Source organism: Phragmites australis, chromosome 9 (assembly GCF_958298935.1).
Source record: "Phragmites australis chromosome 9, lpPhrAust1.1, whole genome shotgun sequence".
Lineage (NCBI taxonomy): Eukaryota > Viridiplantae > Streptophyta > Magnoliopsida > Poales > Poaceae > Phragmites > Phragmites australis.
Genome location: NC_084929.1, coordinates 1,723,843 through 1,744,094, shown reverse-complemented (window position 1 = coordinate 1,744,094; position 20,252 = coordinate 1,723,843). Strand labels below are relative to the sequence as shown.

At 44.0% G+C, this 20,252-nt stretch overlaps 2 protein-coding genes across 2 annotated transcripts; one reads left to right on the top strand and one right to left on the bottom strand.

The window, feature by feature from the left end:
* Positions 1-8,859: 8,859 nt before the first annotated feature.
* On the bottom strand, positions 8,860-12,664 carry LOC133928337 (tetraspanin-3-like). The gene is made up of 2 exons (XM_062374627.1): positions 11,900-12,664; positions 8,860-9,725 (listed from the first exon to the last, which is right to left on the bottom strand). Exons 1-2 carry the CDS (start codon positions 12,437-12,439, stop codon positions 9,378-9,380), a joined length of 888 nt encoding a protein of 295 aa, XP_062230611.1. The 5' UTR covers positions 12,440-12,664; the 3' UTR covers positions 8,860-9,377.
* A 3,170-nt stretch (positions 12,665-15,834) lies between these two features.
* LOC133929663 (low temperature-induced protein lt101.2) lies at positions 15,835-16,904 on the top strand. The gene is made up of 2 exons (XM_062376452.1): positions 15,835-16,408; positions 16,589-16,904. Exons 1-2 carry the CDS (start codon positions 16,244-16,246, stop codon positions 16,670-16,672), a joined length of 249 nt encoding a protein of 82 aa, XP_062232436.1. The 5' UTR covers positions 15,835-16,243; the 3' UTR covers positions 16,673-16,904.
* The last annotated feature ends 3,348 nt before the right edge of the window (positions 16,905-20,252 follow it).

Below are 20,252 nucleotides of genomic sequence, written 5' to 3'. Positions count from 1 at the left end.
CAGTCAACCCATTTAAACTTTGATCATCAATATCTACATGAATATTTTGATTCAACTTTTGAAAATGGTATGGTTAGATTCGACTCAAAAAGAGGTTTCATAATATCATAACTTTGCTACATTTTACATATATTTTCTATAAAGAAATAGTGGTCAAAGTAGTATGTTGGTGACCGTATCGATATCCAAAATAATATTTTTTATGACTGGAGGGAGTTTTAAACGAACATTAGGAGATATATACTCTGTCATCCAGCAGGCAACAGGTAGCTGTGATTCAAAAAGAGTGCGTTGAAAGCGTGCCAAATTGACTACTGACCAATGCATTACACGTGACTTTGCAATATTTGTTTTTGTTCAGGTTTTGTTCTACTTAGTTACGTAGGTCCTGCTTCATATAATTAGCCTATGTGATGTTTTAAAATGATGAGAAGTTAGGAACAAATTACTACATTAGTAAACATACATGAACATCTAGCTTTTTTCAGTATTACTAGCTAGCAGCGTAGATGCGTTGTACACTGACCTAACCTACATAATCAAGGTCCCCACTGAAGAGAGAGAGACAGCGAGAGAGAGAGAGGGGTTTAGGTTTAGCTAGTGGATACAAAATTCCTCAAGCACAAATGGACCTAGCTACACACCCACGAGAAAGAAAAAAAAATACTAGATGACAAAACGAGTAGTTAGCCTAATTAACGATCTTATTCACCAGCTGCAAATGCTTCTAAATCCAGTGCCAAACTAGAGCATGTACGTGGCATGTGATCCAATTAGAGTTCATCTAAGTTGTGTAGTGCCTGGCCGCCTTTGGATTATAGGTGAAATGAGCTGTAATCGGAAGAAGCGCTTCCGTGGGAATCGACTAAGAAACAGAGCGTTTGAGGGTCCGGTGGCTTTTTTTTCTTCAGGATTGTCCAAGAAGCGGAACCAAACATGGACCAGTTAGCTCTTTTTTCTCCACACATGAAACACGCCCCTACACAACCACGTGAATATGTTCTATCATACGTCTAAACTAGATTCGAGACGTAAGCATGCACTATGCTTAATTTGGTCGACTTGTAGAATGTACCTAGAGTGGTTAATGGGAGGAAGATGTAGTAGCTTGCTTTGGCCGGTTAGTGCTATTTGTATAGCAGATGCATCCTGCTAAGAATTGGCACCAAGTTCTGCTGGAAATTGACAGAAATATTTCGGTACTATATGCATTTCGTTTAATTTGAAATTCAGCGCATATCTGAACGGAACATTTGGTACCTGAACAGCGTCAACAAAAGTACAGTGTCAAATGGAGTTGTGGCGCATGTCCGTTCCATTCGTAGGAACGTCTCTGACCCGAGAGCTCCGCCATGCTGCCGTCCCCTGCTACTGAAGAAAGGAACGCGTTCATGGCAGCGGAGTTCCTCGGGTCGATCGGGGTTTCCAACCATTTACTCATCCAGTCTGTGATTCCAGTGTATTGTGCAATGAAACTAGATGGAGCGCTAGGGACATGATTTTGTTTAGAATGGCAGTTTTACCTATTTACTTATTTGTCTGTGGGTAAATATCTTAATAGTATCGGATTTGTTCCCTATTTAATGCTTATGAGCACGAATTACTACCTGACGGGTATACGGGTACATATACATATATATATAAACTAGTTTGTACTCCGAAAGTACATACTCCCTACTATGATATACCACATAAATGAACTGAATATACTCTTTTATCACTATAAGTATACTTATATACTCATTCGTAAGATACTCTAATATTAATTACATGAAAAATTAAAAAAAAGTTCATTAATTTTAATATATTTTGATAATACCTTCATATTTATATATAAAATATAATATACCCAAAAAAAATATACAAACCACCTAAAAAAGTATACATATCACTTGAATGATCTTATATACTCACATACTTCATGTACATATAATTTATCACATAAAATACTCCCTATATTATGAGATACGTATGTAAGAGTATATACTTTCGGAAGTACTAAATATGCTTTATATATATATATATATATATATATGTATATATATGTATATATATATATGTGTGTATATATGTATATGTGTATATGTATGTGTGTATATATATACACATATATATATATATACACATATATATATATACATACACATATATATATATATGTATATGTATACGTATATGTATATATATATATATGTATATATATATATATATGGCGAGGCTATTCTGCGCCTATGCGCAGTTGCTATTTGCACTGCGCATATCCACCGGTTACAACTCGAAACACTATGAGTTACAACTTGTTAGGTAGACCGGTTACAACTTCATGTCCAGAAATGCATAATTGCAACACGAGAAGCTAACACTGTGAGTTACAACTTGTTATTCGCACTGTGCATATCCCCTGGTTACAACTCGAAACCCTGTGAGTTACGACACCTATAGTTACGACTAAGAAAATAGTCAGTTACGATAGCACAGATAGTTGAGTTACGATCACATGACAAAAAAGTCAGTTACAATAGCAACTATACTGCTTTTTTATCGTAACTGGGGTATGCGCAAAGGTGACCCAGTTGCGATTACAGTTACGACTAAGAAAATAGTCAGTTACGACAAAACAGATAGTTGAGTTATAATCACATGACAAAAAGTTAGTTATAATAGTAACTATACTGCTTTTTAGATCGTAACTGGGGGTATGCGCAGAGATGACCTATTTGCGATCACATGACAAAAAAAGTATATAATTACGACTAGATAATTTACCCAGTTACGACCATATATGTTTGTAGTAACTGACCTATCTTGTGAGTCGCAACTATACTATTTTTTGGATTGTAACTGCGGGGTGGTGCAATAGTGAACTATAGTGCGCTTAGACACATAATAGATACACTGTATATATGTATGTATGTATGTATGTATGTGTACATGATAGGTGGGTCGTGAGCAGTCCAACTCTAACCCTAATCCCCATCCACCCGATGCTTGCCGCCACCATTTCGACCCCCATCCACTAGAGCAACCTTGCCCCTCTGCCTGTCCGCCATCCCTCCACCGTCCAAAATCCCATCACTCCCTCCCCGCTCGTCCCCGCTCCGCCAGGCGTCACCCCTCCTTGCCCCGAGCCATTCGGCCGGGAACCACACCTCCCTGCCCCGAGTTGCTCGCTGGGCGCCGCATCTCCCCTCTTCGAGCAGCTTCGTCGGGCACCGCATCTCCCCGCCCTAAGCCGCTCCGCTGGATGCCAAGCCCCGTCAAGCCATGAGCTGTTGTCCGAGCGCCGCCGCCGCCACCCAGCCCCTCCTTGCCCCCTGCCGCACTGTCGCCCCGGCCTCGCCCCGCCGCCTGTAGGTAAATGGGTATACCCGTAGGTGACGGGTTTGGTCCCCTCTCTTCACCCACGGGCGTTCGCGGGTATACCCGTGGGTGGAGCAAAAACTGGCAAGTACGAGTATGGGTAAGCACTACCCGTACTTGTCGTACTTGATTTCCATCCCTAATCACATTTGGTATTGCTCAGTCGGCTGAAACTATGAGCGATTCAGTCGACGATCTTTTGAACGCCCACCGGCGAGCTTTTGGGGGCTTGGTGCTCCTGGGCTTATAAGGCTGGCCAGGCCATCGGTGGTGGTGGGTGCGGGGGCTAGTGGCGAGGTGGCAGAGGACCGCCAGTTGCGCGGTATAAGGAGGGGCAAACGGAGATAGCCCGGCGAAACCGGGTTAGCACAGCCATGGTAGTGGGTAGGGATGGTAGTTTGTCCTGTCGAGTCGGGTCCCCATAGGTTTCAAACCTGGTGGAGGTAGGTTCGGATGGAAAAACTGCCCTGACCCGAACTGAGTCTAGATCTGAGTCTATTTTTTCACCCACGGATCCCACACGAAACCAGAAAATCCATGGGCCAAGTACCAATTCCGCCGGCCCATTGCTCCCCCCCACCGGCGTCGGGGGCCGGCTATTACCTCCCTGCTCGGCTGCTCCTACTAACCCTAGGTTCTAGGTGCAAGGACACCCGTGACCCGCCCACTCCGCCCCGACACTGGTCACTGGGAGACGACAAACAACTTGACGAGTGGTAGATATGGAGTGGCTAGTAGCGACGCATGCGAGCAGCGGCGCGTGTGTGCTTGGTGGCGCGAATGGGTGCTCGGCGTTGCAACAACACTTTCCCCACCCCTGCTCGCCCTTCTCAGGCCATCCGAGCTCGCGCGCCTTCACCTCAGTTAGAGCTTGAGCTCAGCCGTCCGGGCGCCCTCCCCTGCGAATTTGGTGGGCGGGAGGGGCAGATCTACCGACGCAGTATTCAGATCCACTGCCACCACTGACGCTGACGGTGGGCAGACCTCGCAAGGAATGCAAGCACGCGGCTGGCAGCACTGACGGCGTAGTAGAGCTCACCGAGCGTGGTGCCTGACCCAGCCCAAGATTCAGGATTGATGGCACAATGTGAGAGAGCTCTAGTAGCTGGCCGAAACGGTGGCCGGGACGGAGAGTGGGGAAGAGATAAGGTCGAATCCCAGGTCCTCCATAGGGTCTCGGGTCCTTGTTGGGGCTGGGGGCAGGGTGGATTTGCACTTGATTAGGTTTTCGGGGCCAGGTCAGGTTTGATGCTTCGGGTTTAGGATCAGGTGCGTTCTCGCTCCACTTGGTCCCGACTCGGCCCATTGCCACCCTTAGTAGCGGGAGCAGATTTGGAGGTGGGAGAGTCGCTGGAGACAACTATAGACATGAGACATGAGGGAGCACATCACAATGTCAGGGGGAGAGCTGTCAGAGATGACTCCAGATGGAGAAGTGTGCCACAACGTCGCGGGGAGGAAAAACAATAGGCGCTAGGAGAAAGAAACATTGGAAGAAGATGTAAAATTGCCGCTCGTTTCTGGACCATTGGATTGGAATCAAATGTCTGCTGTCCATCGATTGCTTTTTTTAAGAAATAGTCAACACGATTTCAAGCTTCACGAGTGAAGAATCACATAGAATTTCACACTCCTACACATCAAGCGACTGATTTTTCATGTTCATTCAATCGATGCGATTTCGAGTTTTGTGGGTGAAATTTTGGTTTCAAGAGGGGGTTTTAGGGCCACGGTTTGTCGGTGCCGTTCCTCGGGTTTAGAGGGATGCCCAGGGTAGCAGGATGACCCGAAAGTGGTGGCGGACGCAGGGACGGAGTGGTGAGGACACCATCAACTACGGGAAGCGGAGGACCAGCGGCTGGGTGATGCTAGTGGCGAGGGTGAAAGGAGACAACCTTAGTTAGCGCAATTGTGGGTGGAGGTCATGGATCTAGCGGAGGAAGCACCGCAAGAGATGGAGGCGAGCGGGTGGAGCTGGGGCGGTCGATGGGGCAAGCAAGAAGAAAACAATGCGAGTGGACGCACGGTAGAAGAAAGGATGTAGACCGTCAGACTGAGATTGGATGACATGGATTCGTCGACTGAAATAAACATTATTTTCAAGCAACTGATATATAGCATCTCCCATAGATTTTGCATTGAACTAATCTTCAAATATTTGACTCCAACTGTACAGCATTGTGCACTTACATTGAATAAAAGGCTCTGCTTAACTATATGATGGGTGATTGGCTTAGGGGAGTGGGGCAAAAACATAAAAACCAAGTGTTGGTTCGAGTAGCAGCTTTATGTTGGACGATTTCGCTATACCATAATGATATCACTTTTGATAAAAAAATAAATAAAATCAACATCACACCTTTCTTATAGGTACTCTTCAGAGAACACATTGGCTTCGCCATTGGGTTGGGAGTATTCGCTAAGAATGGGTGGCGTTTTAATTTCAGACTATGCGTTGAATGATTTTCAAATTATTATGTCCTTCACTACTTTTTTTTCTTACTCAAACATGCTTGAGTTGAGTATTTGGATTCTAATAACGAATTAGGTTGTGCGCACTGAGGCCGGAAACTTGTTTTCCATTATTAGAAAAACTCGGAGGAACTAGTTCTAGCTTGTCAATCATTATTTGTTGGCGCTTGTCTAACATTTCTGCTTCTTTGACCAAGACTTTTTTTAACACGATTCCAAACAATAATATAATGCAAATTAAATGACTTATTCAACCTTGGACCAGTAGGTTCGTATGGCCTCATGTTAGAACTGAAGCTCCCAGTTCACATATTCAAAATCTGTTCATGATTGGCAGAACGTAGTAAACTATTTCATCTTTGAAAATAATTCCGACAGATCCAGGGCGCAGCTATTCGAATTCAAAACGATATGAAAATAATTCCCCAGTTGTTGGACTTGCTTAGCTGTGCTCATACTACGGTCTGATGAAATGTACAAAATGGAATAGTGATCACTGTCCTGCACTCTTTTCTAGTATTTCTTACGTAGGTGGCAGGTTACCTGCTAATACTATACCACCAACATGCATGTAGTTTATACCGTATCTCAGAATAATAACAAGCAGCTTACATGGTAAATTAACCAGGCATCAGCATCCCTGACCTATCTATCTATCTGATGTCAAGTTAGGAACAGCTGATGCATGCACGACAGCATGAACTAGCTTATAGCTGCTAGCGGGAGATGCGTTGTACATTGGCCTAACTTTATTTGGTTGACCCTACCTAGTTGTCTAGATGAGATGACACATACAAATTTGTGCAAATACAACTGGCCAGATTGAAACTGCAAGGGCCTAGCTTGTCCTTGTTCCTTACTGAAAACAGGGTTCCTAGTTACTCAGTAGCTAGTTTACATGCATGAAATAAACTTGCATCCAATTTCAGGTACGGACCTCTTCTAGTTATGTCTAATCATAGTAGGACAGTTCATAGTCTAGAAAAAGTAAAGAACAAACAGCATGACCAAATTGACTACCTTAATCAGCAGGAACGCATGCATGCAAATGGTTCCAAATCCAATGCCAAACTACCTGTCAATCCACATGAGATGCGATTGGCATGAGAAAGAAGAATTGCACGCGCCGCAATCGCAATATTCAGTTCAGATGTTTCCCACAAATTTTTGGGAGGTTCGATCATGCGTCAGGGGACATGCACATCCATTACATTTGCTGACATCGTCACAAAAATGTAAACCGGAGTCCGTGTCCGTTCATCTAAGTATCACCAATACTTGGCAGAGGCCGACATACCCATATCTTATACAGCGCGATACGGTCCGATACAGGTATCGAAGAGTATCAGAAAATTATGATTAAAAATAAAAATAAAAATTCACGATATGCTTATTGATACTTGCCGATACCTCATTCCGATACTTTGGGCTCAGCTTGACGCTAATATCGGAGATCTCACGTTACCACTTGATGCTGAGACTCTCCAGCCCTGGGCACCCCCGGCCATCTTCACCAGCCTGACATCTGTCACGGCCAAACACTTGTCTATCACCAGCTCCTTGAGCCTCGCCGCCGCGGCCATGGTAGCCATCTTCGACTCCCAGACCCCACCGACCACACAGTGGGACAGGTCGACCGCCTGCAGCCGCAGGCACGGCGCCACCAGGGCCTCTAGCCCACACCACCCGACCTGCTTGGTTTGTTTCGGTCATGGAGATAGAGGAGGGCTCCTGTACAATTCGGCTGGAGGAAGGAGAAGGGTGTGTGGGCCTACTAGGCTTGCTGCGCAGGGGGAGAAAGGAGGGGTCGGCTGGGCCTGTAGAAGAGAAGGAGAACAGGCCGGTTTTGATCCAGTAAGCTCGGGCTTGGAGAAAAGAAAGGGAAATGAGGGAAGAGGAGTGAGAGAGGTATCGGCATATTCAGTTATTTATATTTTAGTAAAAATTAAATATATATTTATATATACTCATCGTATCTGTGTATCCTTATTTTTGACGATCGCCGTATCGTTGTACCCATATATGTATCGGCATATTGCGTATCGGTGAAACTTGTCCGTTCATACCAGCTTCTCTGAGCCTTTGACCCAATCGGTCATCCCCTGCTAGAGAACAAAGCAGCGCAGATCATGAGGGTGCCAGGTTTTCAGCATGAGATCAAAAGGGCGTGTTTAAACTGGAGAAATCAAGGAGACACCATGTCAAAAACTAACCTACTTGGATTGGATTGCTCTTGCTCCCCATGTCAAGTGCGCACCAGTTTCTTTCATTGTCACATGGGTCAGTCCTTGTCTCTCCTGTATCTTTGATCCATTTTTCTTTACCTGGAATCATCAGTCATGTGATTTTATTGGGCTTTGGGGAAAATTTTCTACATGCCAGTAGTTGATTATCATGGAAGGTAGGGGCATGTTAATGATCTACTTTTCTGCTGCCTGATCTGTCAGTCCCTGCATGCATTTCGATTGACATGTGTCATACTTTCAGAAACTTTTTTGGGGTTTGCAAAGTAGTAAAGTGATAGCAGTCGTATGCATTTCTAGAATCTTTTTTTAATTTGGTTCAACCAGTTATATGCTTTACCACTGTCACTGAATTGTTGTTTGGCATCTTTTTAAAACTCCTGCGTGAAATTTGGTTGTGGATCCTGCAAAAGATTTGTGATGGGCCTCAAATGTTTGGATGTTTTTCTGGTGGGCTTGTATGGTTGCACTTAAATTGTTTTGTGGGCTGAAATGAGGGGCGAAGAGACCACCTTGACCTTGGTCACTGACAAATTGCAGCCAACAGAATTCTGTGTACAAACCTTGCATGGTGCATCCACTAGTAGCCATTCAAACTTGTGGAATTTCTCAGAAACAGATCTCATACAATTGACACAAAACACATGCCCTGGAGCAACTTGAGCAGTGAACATTTTGTGACCGCATCATACTGGAAGCTTCAGTATTGTCATGTCGTAATAACTCTAATATCGCCATACAATCTCAATTCAGAAATCATTATATCATGAAACCATCATAGCACTATCTTCCAACATGTAACAAGATAATATTTTCCTCCAGGAAAAGTGCCAAATCAGAATCTCCAGTACAGAATAATTCACTCCTAAATGAGGGGAACTTCTCTTGTTTCTTGCAGACCTCATCTTGTACCCAATACATGATACACCTACCCTAAAGACTACAGCAAGCACAAAACCAAACCACACTGAACTTTTGATCCGAGAACTCCTTCCCTTTTCACCACCCAAATGTAGCTGATCCCACATTTCAGTAAAATATAACAAAGGCCAAGCTTAGAGCCTGTTTGGCGGCTCTTCAGCTCCAAAATTTCAGAGATGGAGCTGTGGCAGATTTAAGTTCTTTGATTTGATTTAAGCATCTTGTTCTTTTTAGATTGAAAATAGATATTTAAACTACTTTATTTTACCCTACAAACTCCAAATTCTATATGGATCTCAGAGCTCTAGCTCTGCCAAACATGGTTTTAACAGCACCACCCAATGTGGTCTTTTTACAGGCGAAGGCTTCTGAATCCGCAGCCTAGAACTGGAACCTGCTTGGTTGGGACTTGGTCATCCGTGCCATGCCGATCGGCTCATCGTTCTCGATCCTCTTGGCGTTGCGGAACGCGGCGCAGCCCGCGACGTAGACGATCACGAGGATGACCAGCACGACAATGTTCAGGATGGCAACCTTGCGCCAGCTCTTCTTGATGCCGGCGAGGACGCCTGCCTTGCACGAGTCGCACTGGAAGCAAAGCGTCTGCTGGTCGTTGCTCCACCTGGTGCAGTCGGCGGTTACAAAAGCCGTGGCACTGGGGTTTTGTGTCCACACGGTCTCACTCACATATGTGAAAGCACATGACGATGGTGGCTTGCAGCATCCAGACTGCAATATTCAGTCAGAAAATGAGATCAGTAAAATGAGAAATCATACAGATAATTTGTTACTCTGTCAAGAGACAGATAATCCACTACTGTAAATCCAGAAATCAGTTTTACCAACTAAACTAAAATATAACATGACAGGACCTAAATGTTTTGTTGGTCGACAGCATGAAGACAGTTCATTGACCTGAAATACTCGGTCTATGAACTCAAATTCTTGCAGGCCATTAAATGTTTGAAAATTAGACAAAACTAATTAGTAAATAGTGTATCTTAAAGCAAATTTACCTCAAACAACCAATCATTGAAATGAACACAGACAATAGCACTAAAATGGAAAAACTAAGTTCCCCGTGAGATTGGAAGCGTCTGTTTGGACAGTATGGAGACCAGTTATCCAGTATTATTATCACCTACTGATAAAGCCTTGACCTCCAATCGAGATAAAGAGGTGAACCACAAACACATTTTAATAGGATTGATCCCCATACTCCTTAGGAAATTGTCCAAGCCAGTTTGAATACGACTTTAAGTATGTATAAGATAGTCCATATGTGTGCACTGTGCAAACAAAGGAAAAGGCAAAGTGACAATGCCATCCAACCAGTCATTTAACAACCACTAGCACGGTGCCCATCTACTGCAACAGATCTCAATAAACGATTATTAGAAGTCCTGCATTATACCCACCGACCTACTCATCATACACAAATAATTATCAAACAAGGACAATAGGTAATCTGTGTCTAAGCATAAATGCAACAGTTTTGTCTCTACAGAAACAATTGAAAGGCCAAAGGTACATTTGCAAGTGATTTGTGAGACTGTAAACAAGGAAAAGAAAACAACAAGTCGACAGTTAGAGACAACGGCATAGAGAATATAAGGACAACCAAGGCAAGGCTTCCATGGTCCAATTCCAATTCTGACATGTGACACCTAGCAATTGACTTTTGGCTGTCCTGGTCACACTTCGGTGTATTTGTAGGACGCGAGAGAGGCCCTGATTCCTCAATCATACAAATATTGTGACCCTCCTTGTCGTCTGGCATCCAAAAAGATGAGGAAAAAGCTAGGAAAATGACATTACCCTCAGCCTCACCACTACAGATCTACTTGTTCCTTGCACACTGAGGGGGAAATAACTGACATAGACCACGACTCAAACTGACCAATGAGTCAATACTTACTGGTTAAGTTTCTTTCGATGTAAAGTTGGAAGGCACAAATGTATTCTGTGCAAAAAGGACACTATTTATTCAGATATGTCTTCACATTTAGCAAAAATATCTGAGACCTTTTCCATCTTGATTCGGATGATAAACTTCTTTCCCCATCCATGATTTTGAAATCTCTTAGTCACCCCAAAGTGTCTGTACTTAAGGGCACTTGCTACTGAATTATCGACACAATTCCTGCTACAGAATTATCGACACAATTCCTTTCTGTGCTGTAAAGCAATTCAAAGAACAAAACTAAAGCAGGGAAAATATTGTTTTTGAAGAAAGGTATATGCTGGAATCGAAGGGGCTGCCAAAGTCAGTGGCCCTTCTAGCTGCTTTGCCCGAAATCAGGAACAAGCAGAAGGTGGCCGAATTAACAATTTCTCAAAGGTGCAGGCTGATGCATTAATGAACAAATACTAAAGGCCACGACTTGATAAGCGAAAGGTGGCTGCTGATAAAAGGGGTAAGCAAAGTTCATCTCGAGATCCAGACAGGTACCGAGTAGAAGTAACTGGAATATCCTACGCCACCTTTGCAATAAGCAATCACAAGCCAGGGAGAACCTAGACCGTTTAATACTCCCTTCTTGTGAAACAAAACATCAATAATCCAAGCAAAAATTATACGAAAATGTAATATTTCTTTCCCCTAATTTACCTAGTTAAGCAGAGAACAGCGAAACTAAATGATGGAACATCCACAAATTTTAAGCCCCAAAACTCGTCAAAATTCGACCTTTACACACCACAACATCTAAACATTCACACTCTGAGCGCACTAGCTTTGAGCTGTGTTTCAGTTCAATTTGGTCAAAATAAGAATCCCTTTCCCTACGAGCGCAGCCCAAAAAAGACGCGATTTTTCGGCCCCAAATCACATGGAAAGCAAGTCAAGAACTGAATCTTAGGAGAAAGAGAGTGAGGGATTGGGGGAGAAGACAAGAGGTGACCTGAACGGGGGAGAGGTCGCGGGCGTAGAACATGCCAGGCGTCTCGGGGACGAGCATGCCGGTGTTGGGGTCGCGCGCTAAGCGCCTCATGCCGGTGCAGGCGTGGCCGTCGCGGAGGCAGGCGCTGATCATAGCCCAGTACTGCGGGTCGGCGACGCGGTCCCTGAGCCAGCCGCTGTAGTCGGAGAGCTGGTACTCGAGGAAGCGGCGGTTCATGACGACCTGGCCGTCGCCGCGGTCGGTGACGGCGAAGGCGAAGACGATGAAGAAGAGGAGCGCGAGGACGACGAAGAACATGGCGAAGAGGTAGAGGCGGAGGAGCCAGGTCTGGCGGTAGCAGGCGCCGGCGAAGCCCATGAGGGAGATGACCATGAGGACAAGGCCGATGACGATGATGGGCCACTGCAGGAAGCGGATGCAGTCGGTGGAGTTGGCCCGGGAGGCCAGCCAGATGCCGCCGCCCAGGATCGGGATCGAGATCAGGAACGTGATGAAGTTCACGATCCCCAGCACGCTCGTACCGCCGCGCCCGCGCAGCATCCTGTTCCTCCTCTTCCTCTTCTTGGCTGCTGGCCTCCTTCTTGAACCAGCTCCTCCTGCTCCTGCTGTGTTTCTTGGCTCTGCTTCTCTCTCTCTACCAAGTGCTGTGCTCCTGTGCCCGTTACCTGCTTTTGTGTGTGTGGGGGGAGAGAGAGAGAGGGAGAGAGAGAGAGAGAGGTGAGGGTTGCTTTTAGCGAGCTCGAGGAGGCTAGCAGCCTAGCTAGCACAGCAGCAGCAGGTTGGAGAGGGGATTTCGGATTTGACAAGGTTTGCAAAAGCGAGCCATAGCCACATATTCGAGTGATGATAATCTAACGAAAATTGTTGTTGATCATTGCAGTTACACGTATCAACGAACCATGGTTGATGTGAATGCTCCGTTCTTCAACTTGCCTTTGCTGATGGATGAATGACAACACGGATGGTGAACAAAGCACCGTTTGGAATGCGGCAAATTTCCCTTGTTTTCAAAGAAAATGGTTTTCTTTCTTGAGATTCCTATGTTTCAAGCGTATTATAAACATAAAACTCAGTTCTTCCCCCGGGAACAAGAGTGCTAAATGGAAAAGAAAAATGTAGCAATCTGGTGCCCGGTTGCAACATCTTGGGAAGTTGGAACCTGCTTGCTTGTTTTGCTTGCAGAAACTTGTCCATTTCTGATAGAAATTTAAAAAAGAAATCTCTCGGCGAATGCGGTGCTGCATCTGCAGCATGGAAAATTGAAAACAGGGCTTGCACACGAAATGCTGGATGCATTTTCTTCAGGACCCATGCCTTGTATCCGCTGATGTGACGAACTAGTCATGTATGAAATATCTCTACTCTCTAGATGAGCACACCCATGTGGATCCCATGCTTCCTTAATTTGAGATGGGTGCCTGGTTATTTGTTTAAGCAGTACTCCAAAATGGTGCAACTTGGATTAATTTTTCAGCTGCTTCACCTGAAGATGATGACTTGCTGAGGCAGAGGAGATGCATGTGCAATGGAGTGACAGAAGCAGCAGTAGAGTAATATTCAGGTAATTTCATGTTCATTTTGTGCTGACCAATTGGCATCAAATTGATTGAGGATGAAGCAGTGGAGAAATTCCAAGATTCATTAAGCTAAATATCACTGGATTATGTGTTCATTACCAGTTGCTTATGGGCTGCAGTGCACATCATGGGCACAAAATGAGCATGTGCATGATGCATCCATTCACAGGGTGGGCCCATTGATGGTCGCCCGATTCGTCGTTTTCGTTTTATAAAGAAAACATATCCCTCCTCTTGATCTTAAAGATTAGATTAGAGCATCTGAGTCACGCAGGTGAGAAGGACATGACATTCTGGGTTCAAAATAGGACAGACAAAGGAAAAAAGAAGGAAATGGGACCTTTACATGTTAGTTTACAGTGGAGATAAAGTCGACGAAGAGACAATGGGGACATATTTTGTTATACGTTGCTGAAACATCCATGTCATGTCCACCTTTAATATAGTTGGGATGCTCTGAATTTTGAGGGGAAAATATCCTCTTTGGATCTTTAACTAAAGTAAAGATGTCTAAATGAGTTGTACCTACTGAATTGGTCTAAATTACGACACTGTAGCCATGATCCAGGCACGGTACGGCCCGGTTGAGTTGGGCCGACACGGGCATGACTTAGCCCGGGCCAGCACGGGTACGGCCCAGCTAGACACAATATACCTCGGCACGTATGGATCCGGCTATTTTTTTATATTTTTTAATTTTATAGCTATTTTTATTTATTTTCTATATTTTTTATCATATATATTTTTTTATCTATTTTCTATATATATTTTTAATTTTGTAGCTAATTTTTATTTTATCGGACCGGTTGTGCCGACGAGCTGTCCGTGGCTGTCGTGCTCGTCGGGCCGACCGTGCCTCCGGGCTGCAATCGTGCCCAAACCGACCCAGTACGACAAAGTGACTGACGGACCGTCCCGTGGGCTGAGGGGAGGCACGCGGGCCGACACAACTCGACCCGTTACAGTAATCGAACTGTTAGAATCGTACCGTAGCCGGGCCATACCGAGTCGGACCCGTACCGAACTGACCCGAGTAGCCTATTTAACCATCTATAAACTGAAGTATGGGATTATGGACATAGCTTTTGTGATATTTGTGAACAGTTAGCAGATAGATGAGGATGTATCTCAACTTTCTGACTGCATGAAGTGGAAAGGAGTATGAGAGAACGGACTAAGATTTACGATGACCAGGTTAGCTGTAGGGATTAGTGACTCCTAACAGTTTTTTTTATTTCACTAGTGACAAAGAAGGTTAAGGAAGGTCACCAACTAATTTAGTAAATATGGTGAATCAATTTAGTACTTAAAATCAGGGATAAAAATTTATTAAAATTTTACGAATTTTGGAGGAAGACGAAATATCTAGTTTCAATTTTTTTACTGATACTATAGAGCAGAGAAAAAAAAATAACCGAAACTTCGATTCTTTTGTCGGTAAACGAAAAAATATATAAAACTAAATTAATATCCCTGCTTAAACCTAGTGGCAGTTTTTTCTTTCTTTCTTTTTTTGTCCTTTGTACAGGTAACAAAGATTAGAAGTGACGAAATTGGCAGTCCAAACTACCGGAGTAGTACGACTCTGTTACTAATTTTTGGCTGGCCGTTGCTACCAATGGACCTGCGTGACGTGTCACTTGCAGGACGACACGGCGACGCGCCTAGATCGCCTCTGCCGCAGTACGTGTCGCGATTCGACAGCACCACGTGTCTCCATGTGGATGAGGAGTTGACTAGGAGTCTAGGACGCCCCTGGATGATGAACGTGACCCTCTGATATCATGACACGTAAGAAAGGAAGTATCCATGCATGTGTATCTATCCGTTATTCCATTTCATGGATGCATGAGGTAGCTGTACAATTCACACGTGTCACTCGCAGTTTGGAACAACAACGTTTAGTTAGATCAAGCCAAGGGAGTTCCTTCACGGGTAGATTTTTATCGTGAAGGGATTCTCGTTTCGTTCAGCGTTTCTAATGGTTTTCCTTCACGGTTCCTTTCACGACAGGATTCTCAGAGTCATTTCCTTCAGGACGGGATTCTCTCTCCGTTCCCTTCGCGATTCTCCTCGAAGGAAAGTTGTTGGAGATGAGAGAAAATAAAGAAAATAGGAACGGGAAAGAAAATCGAAAAAGAAACGAAATAAAAGAAATATGGTTAAAAATAGTCTTACGAAGTCATGTTAAATCAACCTCATGGCTTGTTATGCAGATCACTGACTGTAAAATAGAAAAACGTATGTAAAAGGTCTATTTTGCATTTAAAAGGTCTCTAAAATAGACAGTGTAATAGAAAAACGTATGCTGAAAAAATCAAACAATCAGAGAGGCAAGAATCTCCAATTCTCTTCTCATTGTATCTCTCTCTGTCTCAAAGAATCATTATGCGCCGTACGTCAGACAATATCAAACATACGCATCCATGGTGGATGATCATTCGATACAACCGAAAAGAGAGCCATCCATCCATGGATCAGGTTAGACTCTGCGTGCTTCTGACGCGCAGAAAAAGAGAGACGAATGTCGACGCGATACATCACAAGGACGGATCCATCGAATCTGTCTGACGTAGTAGCAGTGAACACAGTCAGGCGGATCAGCGATCCAGCTGCAGCAGGCTGGAACTGCAGTTCAGGTAGCTAGCCACGACGCACGGCGAGCAGGACACGTTGGCACCAGGTGTCATGCCGGCGAAGCTCAGCGCTGCCACGCCGGTCTTCTCCCCGTCGGCTAGCTCCCTCCCTCTTCCGCTTCATCCGTTGCATGCGGTCTCTCTCCAGCACTTGTTACCTGATAGTACCAAGAAGAAGAAGAAGAAAGAAGAAGAGGAGGAAGAAGGAGGCAGCAATGGGATCAGAGACGTTCTTGGAGATCCTGCTGGCCATCCTGCTGCCGCCCGTCGGAGTCTTCCTCCGCTACGGCATCGGGGTAAGCTATGGATGGATACGCATCTGTCCTCTCCAAAAAGAATAGAAAAGAGAGTAGAATTAATCTGCGCATGCAGAATCTGCATCGATAGATCTATCTTTCTCGATTTTGATCCTACCCTTCTCCGAGTAGTGGTCGCCGGTAACACTCTGTATCGATCTGATGCGCAATGGATTGCAGGCGGAGTTCTGGATCTGCCTGCTGCTCACCATCCTGGGCTACATCCCCGGCATCATCTACGCCGTCTACGTCCTCGTCGCATGAATCAATCGGATCCCCTCCATCCGTACGCAGCCCGTGCTATGTATGTAGTTAGCTTTGTTTGTTTGCATCAACTGCTTCTCGTCTCCATTTGCTTATGGTCCTTGCCTCCATGAATGGGAGGAGGAAACTAGCTAGCTCCATGTATCATGTACTGTGCTACTCAGCCGGTTGACATGGATTTGGAATGTACTACTACTTCTGATGATGCAAACCGATGATGCAGTGCAACGTTTGTTTGTGGTGTGATTGATAATGCTGTGGTGTCAGTTTCATTTTTTTCTTCTCTTTTTAAGAGAGATCCGAAAGAATGCCCTTCTTAAGTTCAGACCATCTTCGGTAAGGATGTGTTTGCTTTTTGGACGAGATTTTGTAAACTTGTATCCTATAAGTAGGATGAGAAAGTAGGTTAGGTAAAATTATATTTTTTTAAAAAAAATATTTAGTTAGTTGTATCTATGTAAATAGACTCAGTCGAGTTTCTATTTAATTGACTATATCTAAGGTCATAAGTAAAAGTTAAGATTATGATTAATTATTATAAAGATGATTTTATAACACTAATAAATAAGCACGTCTGCATCTGTCGGGTTAGGCTAGACTATAGAGTGAAGCTCGAATCGACACTATGTGAAGAAAAGTCATTAGTGACCCATCATTAATGATAAGTGATGATCTGTTACTAATAAGGTCATTAGTGATGGATAATAATTGTGACCCGTCACTAATGTTTAGTTATCAGTGACGAATAATAACCGTGACCTATTACTATTGACTGAACATTAGTGATGGGTTGTAATCTTGATCCATCGATGAATATTTTTCGTATTTTTTGACACGAAAAGGTCAAAAAAAAATCATCCAAACCATCCTAACGCAAGCTCATCTCATATGCCTCATAAGCCATATCTTTTCACATTGTTTTTAAGTTTGTGTTTCATGGGAATTGAACCCGCAAGCTCCTCCTCGCGTGTGTAGCCATCTTACCACCTCTGCTATCACATAGTGGTGATAGAAACTGGATACTTTATCCTTTTAACCTTCTTTGCCGAAGGTTATTAGTGATGCATCATAATCATGACCCATCACTAATGAATAATTTTTCCAAATTTCGTCGAGGTTATAATTTGATAGGTGACTTGGAGTGCATTCGGTAAAACATTCATAACTTTTGCATACAGACTCCGATTTTGATATTTTTTTGACTCTGCGAACATCTAAAAAAAGTTACATATGTTTCTCCCCTACTTTGTTAGATTTGAAGAATTTTTCGAGGACAAAAATGGCTTGGAAGATTGAAATCTCTCCTTATAAGTTTCTGCTCCGTTTTCGAAACGCGTGTTTGTGTTCATAGTCACCACACCTTACATCAAAATTGAGCAAAAATATACAATGGTTTCTATTCTAGTGCTGCTGAGATAAGAAAAAAATAAGAGAAAAATAAAATAAAAAATATTTGCGAATACCGTCATCAGTGACTGGAGTTGGTCATTAGTGACAGATTATAAGTTGACCCATTACTAATAACTGGCATAGGACGACCCGTCACTAATGAGTAGATCATTAGTGACGGGTCAAGTTGTGACTGACCTAGGACGATCCGTTACTGATGACGTTATCATTAGTGACAGGTCACAACTTAATCTGTCACTAATGACTGGTCTAAGATGACTCATCACTAATGACCTTATTATCAATGACATATCACAACTTGACCTGTCATTAATGACTAGCCTAGGACGATCTGGCACTAATGACCTAGTCATTAGTGATGGGTCACAACTTGACCCGTCACTATTATCATAAGTGACGGGTCATAAGTGATGACGGGTCTATATCTGGTCCTGATTAAAAGGGACATTAGTGATACGTTCTTATTGGACCCGTCACTAATAGGACATTAGTGACTCGTGTTGAGCAGCCATTACTAATGTGGTGTCTCCTTTGCTGGTTTCTTACGTAGTGCAAGCTTCACTTCCAAACTAGGATAAGGCCGTATATTTGCATTCACCTGATCAAGTTAGAATAGTGAATATGGCCAACTAAACACGTTTCACTCCACGGAAGGCTAGGGGAGAATCGGCAACCAAATACACCTTAAATGCATTATCGTGGCCCATGCATTGCCAGATCTGAGTATGGGCCTATCTCGAACCAAACCATTGCTAGGCTAGAGATCGACCAGAAGGACATTAGTGTCAGCACACTTGGTGAAGACGCTACCAAGATGGCGATTGCATCTGGAGTGCAGAAATCCAAAGGAGAAGAAGCTTTGACAGGACTGGTCGACAAGCGGAAGGTGAAGCCCAACCCGCGTTACTTCGGTAGTGAATGGGGCGTGTGAAGAAGCCTGACCCATGAGACCCGTAAACATTGAGCCCAACTTCTTGTACGTGAGGAAGGGGTTATGAATACTTGGCATGGGGTTTAGGATAGATTAGCTAGGTGGACAATAGACAGGTCAGTGGAGGCATTGGCGGCGTGGTGGCGATCCCAGCGAGTGTGCCACGACGGCGGTGGCTGTAATCACACAAACTGCCTATCTCATACTCTTGAACTCTCACATCTGGTATCAGAGCCTATCCATACCATCACCATTCTCCAGAATTTCAATCTGACTTCTGACAATCTCTACACAAAGCCAAGGTACCAATCTCGTCAGCAGCAAAGCATGGATGCGATCACCAAGCAGTTCCAGGAGTTCATTATGGAGCAACGGGAGACCAATCGGGCTCTCAAGGACGTGATTGAGTCTTGGAAGCCGGAGATGGAGGTGAAGGTTCAGGATCTCCAAGTGGTGGTCCATGAGATGAAGCAGAAGGTGGATCAATTTGTTGCCCATACTGAGACAGTCGATGCACCACATGAGGAGAAGCTTGTTGACTTCATCAATATGTCGTCCCCTGCTCATCTGGGGGATTCCAAAATTTTGGTGGAGAGGCCACCACTCTGAACCACTACGGAGATCAGGTACTAGGGTCGTCACGACTCTGGTACCTCCTCCGGTCACATGTGCATACAGGCATCCAAATTTTTCTCTGGTCCCTTTTCCATCAAAAGTATCTCATGGGTCAGGATTTTCGTCAATGGCTCTTGGTTTGGGTTTAGCTTTTCTGCAAGTTAATTTTCCGCAATTTGATTGTGCTAACCCAAAGCTGTGGAAGAAACGTTGTGAGACTTTTTCTAAGTTGTATGTCATACCTTCTGATATGTGGGTTCGTTTAGCCACGATGCACTTTGTTGGTCATGTAGTCTTTTGGTTACAATCTGTAGAACATTGGGTGCCAAACATGAGTTGGGAGGAGTTAGGCTTTGCGTTGTCTACTAGGTTTGGCAGAGATCAGTACAATCATCCCATTCGACGGTTTTTTCACATTAACCAGTTAGGATCTATTTTAGAGTACATTGAGTAGTTCGATAATCTTATGCATCAATTGTTAGCTCATGATGAAAATCTGAATTCACTAGTGCTTACCACTAGATTTGTAGATGGTCTCAAAGAGGATATTAGATCAATTGTTATTATTCAACGACCCCAAGATTTGGATACTACGAGTTCTCTTGCTCTTTTACAGGAGGATGT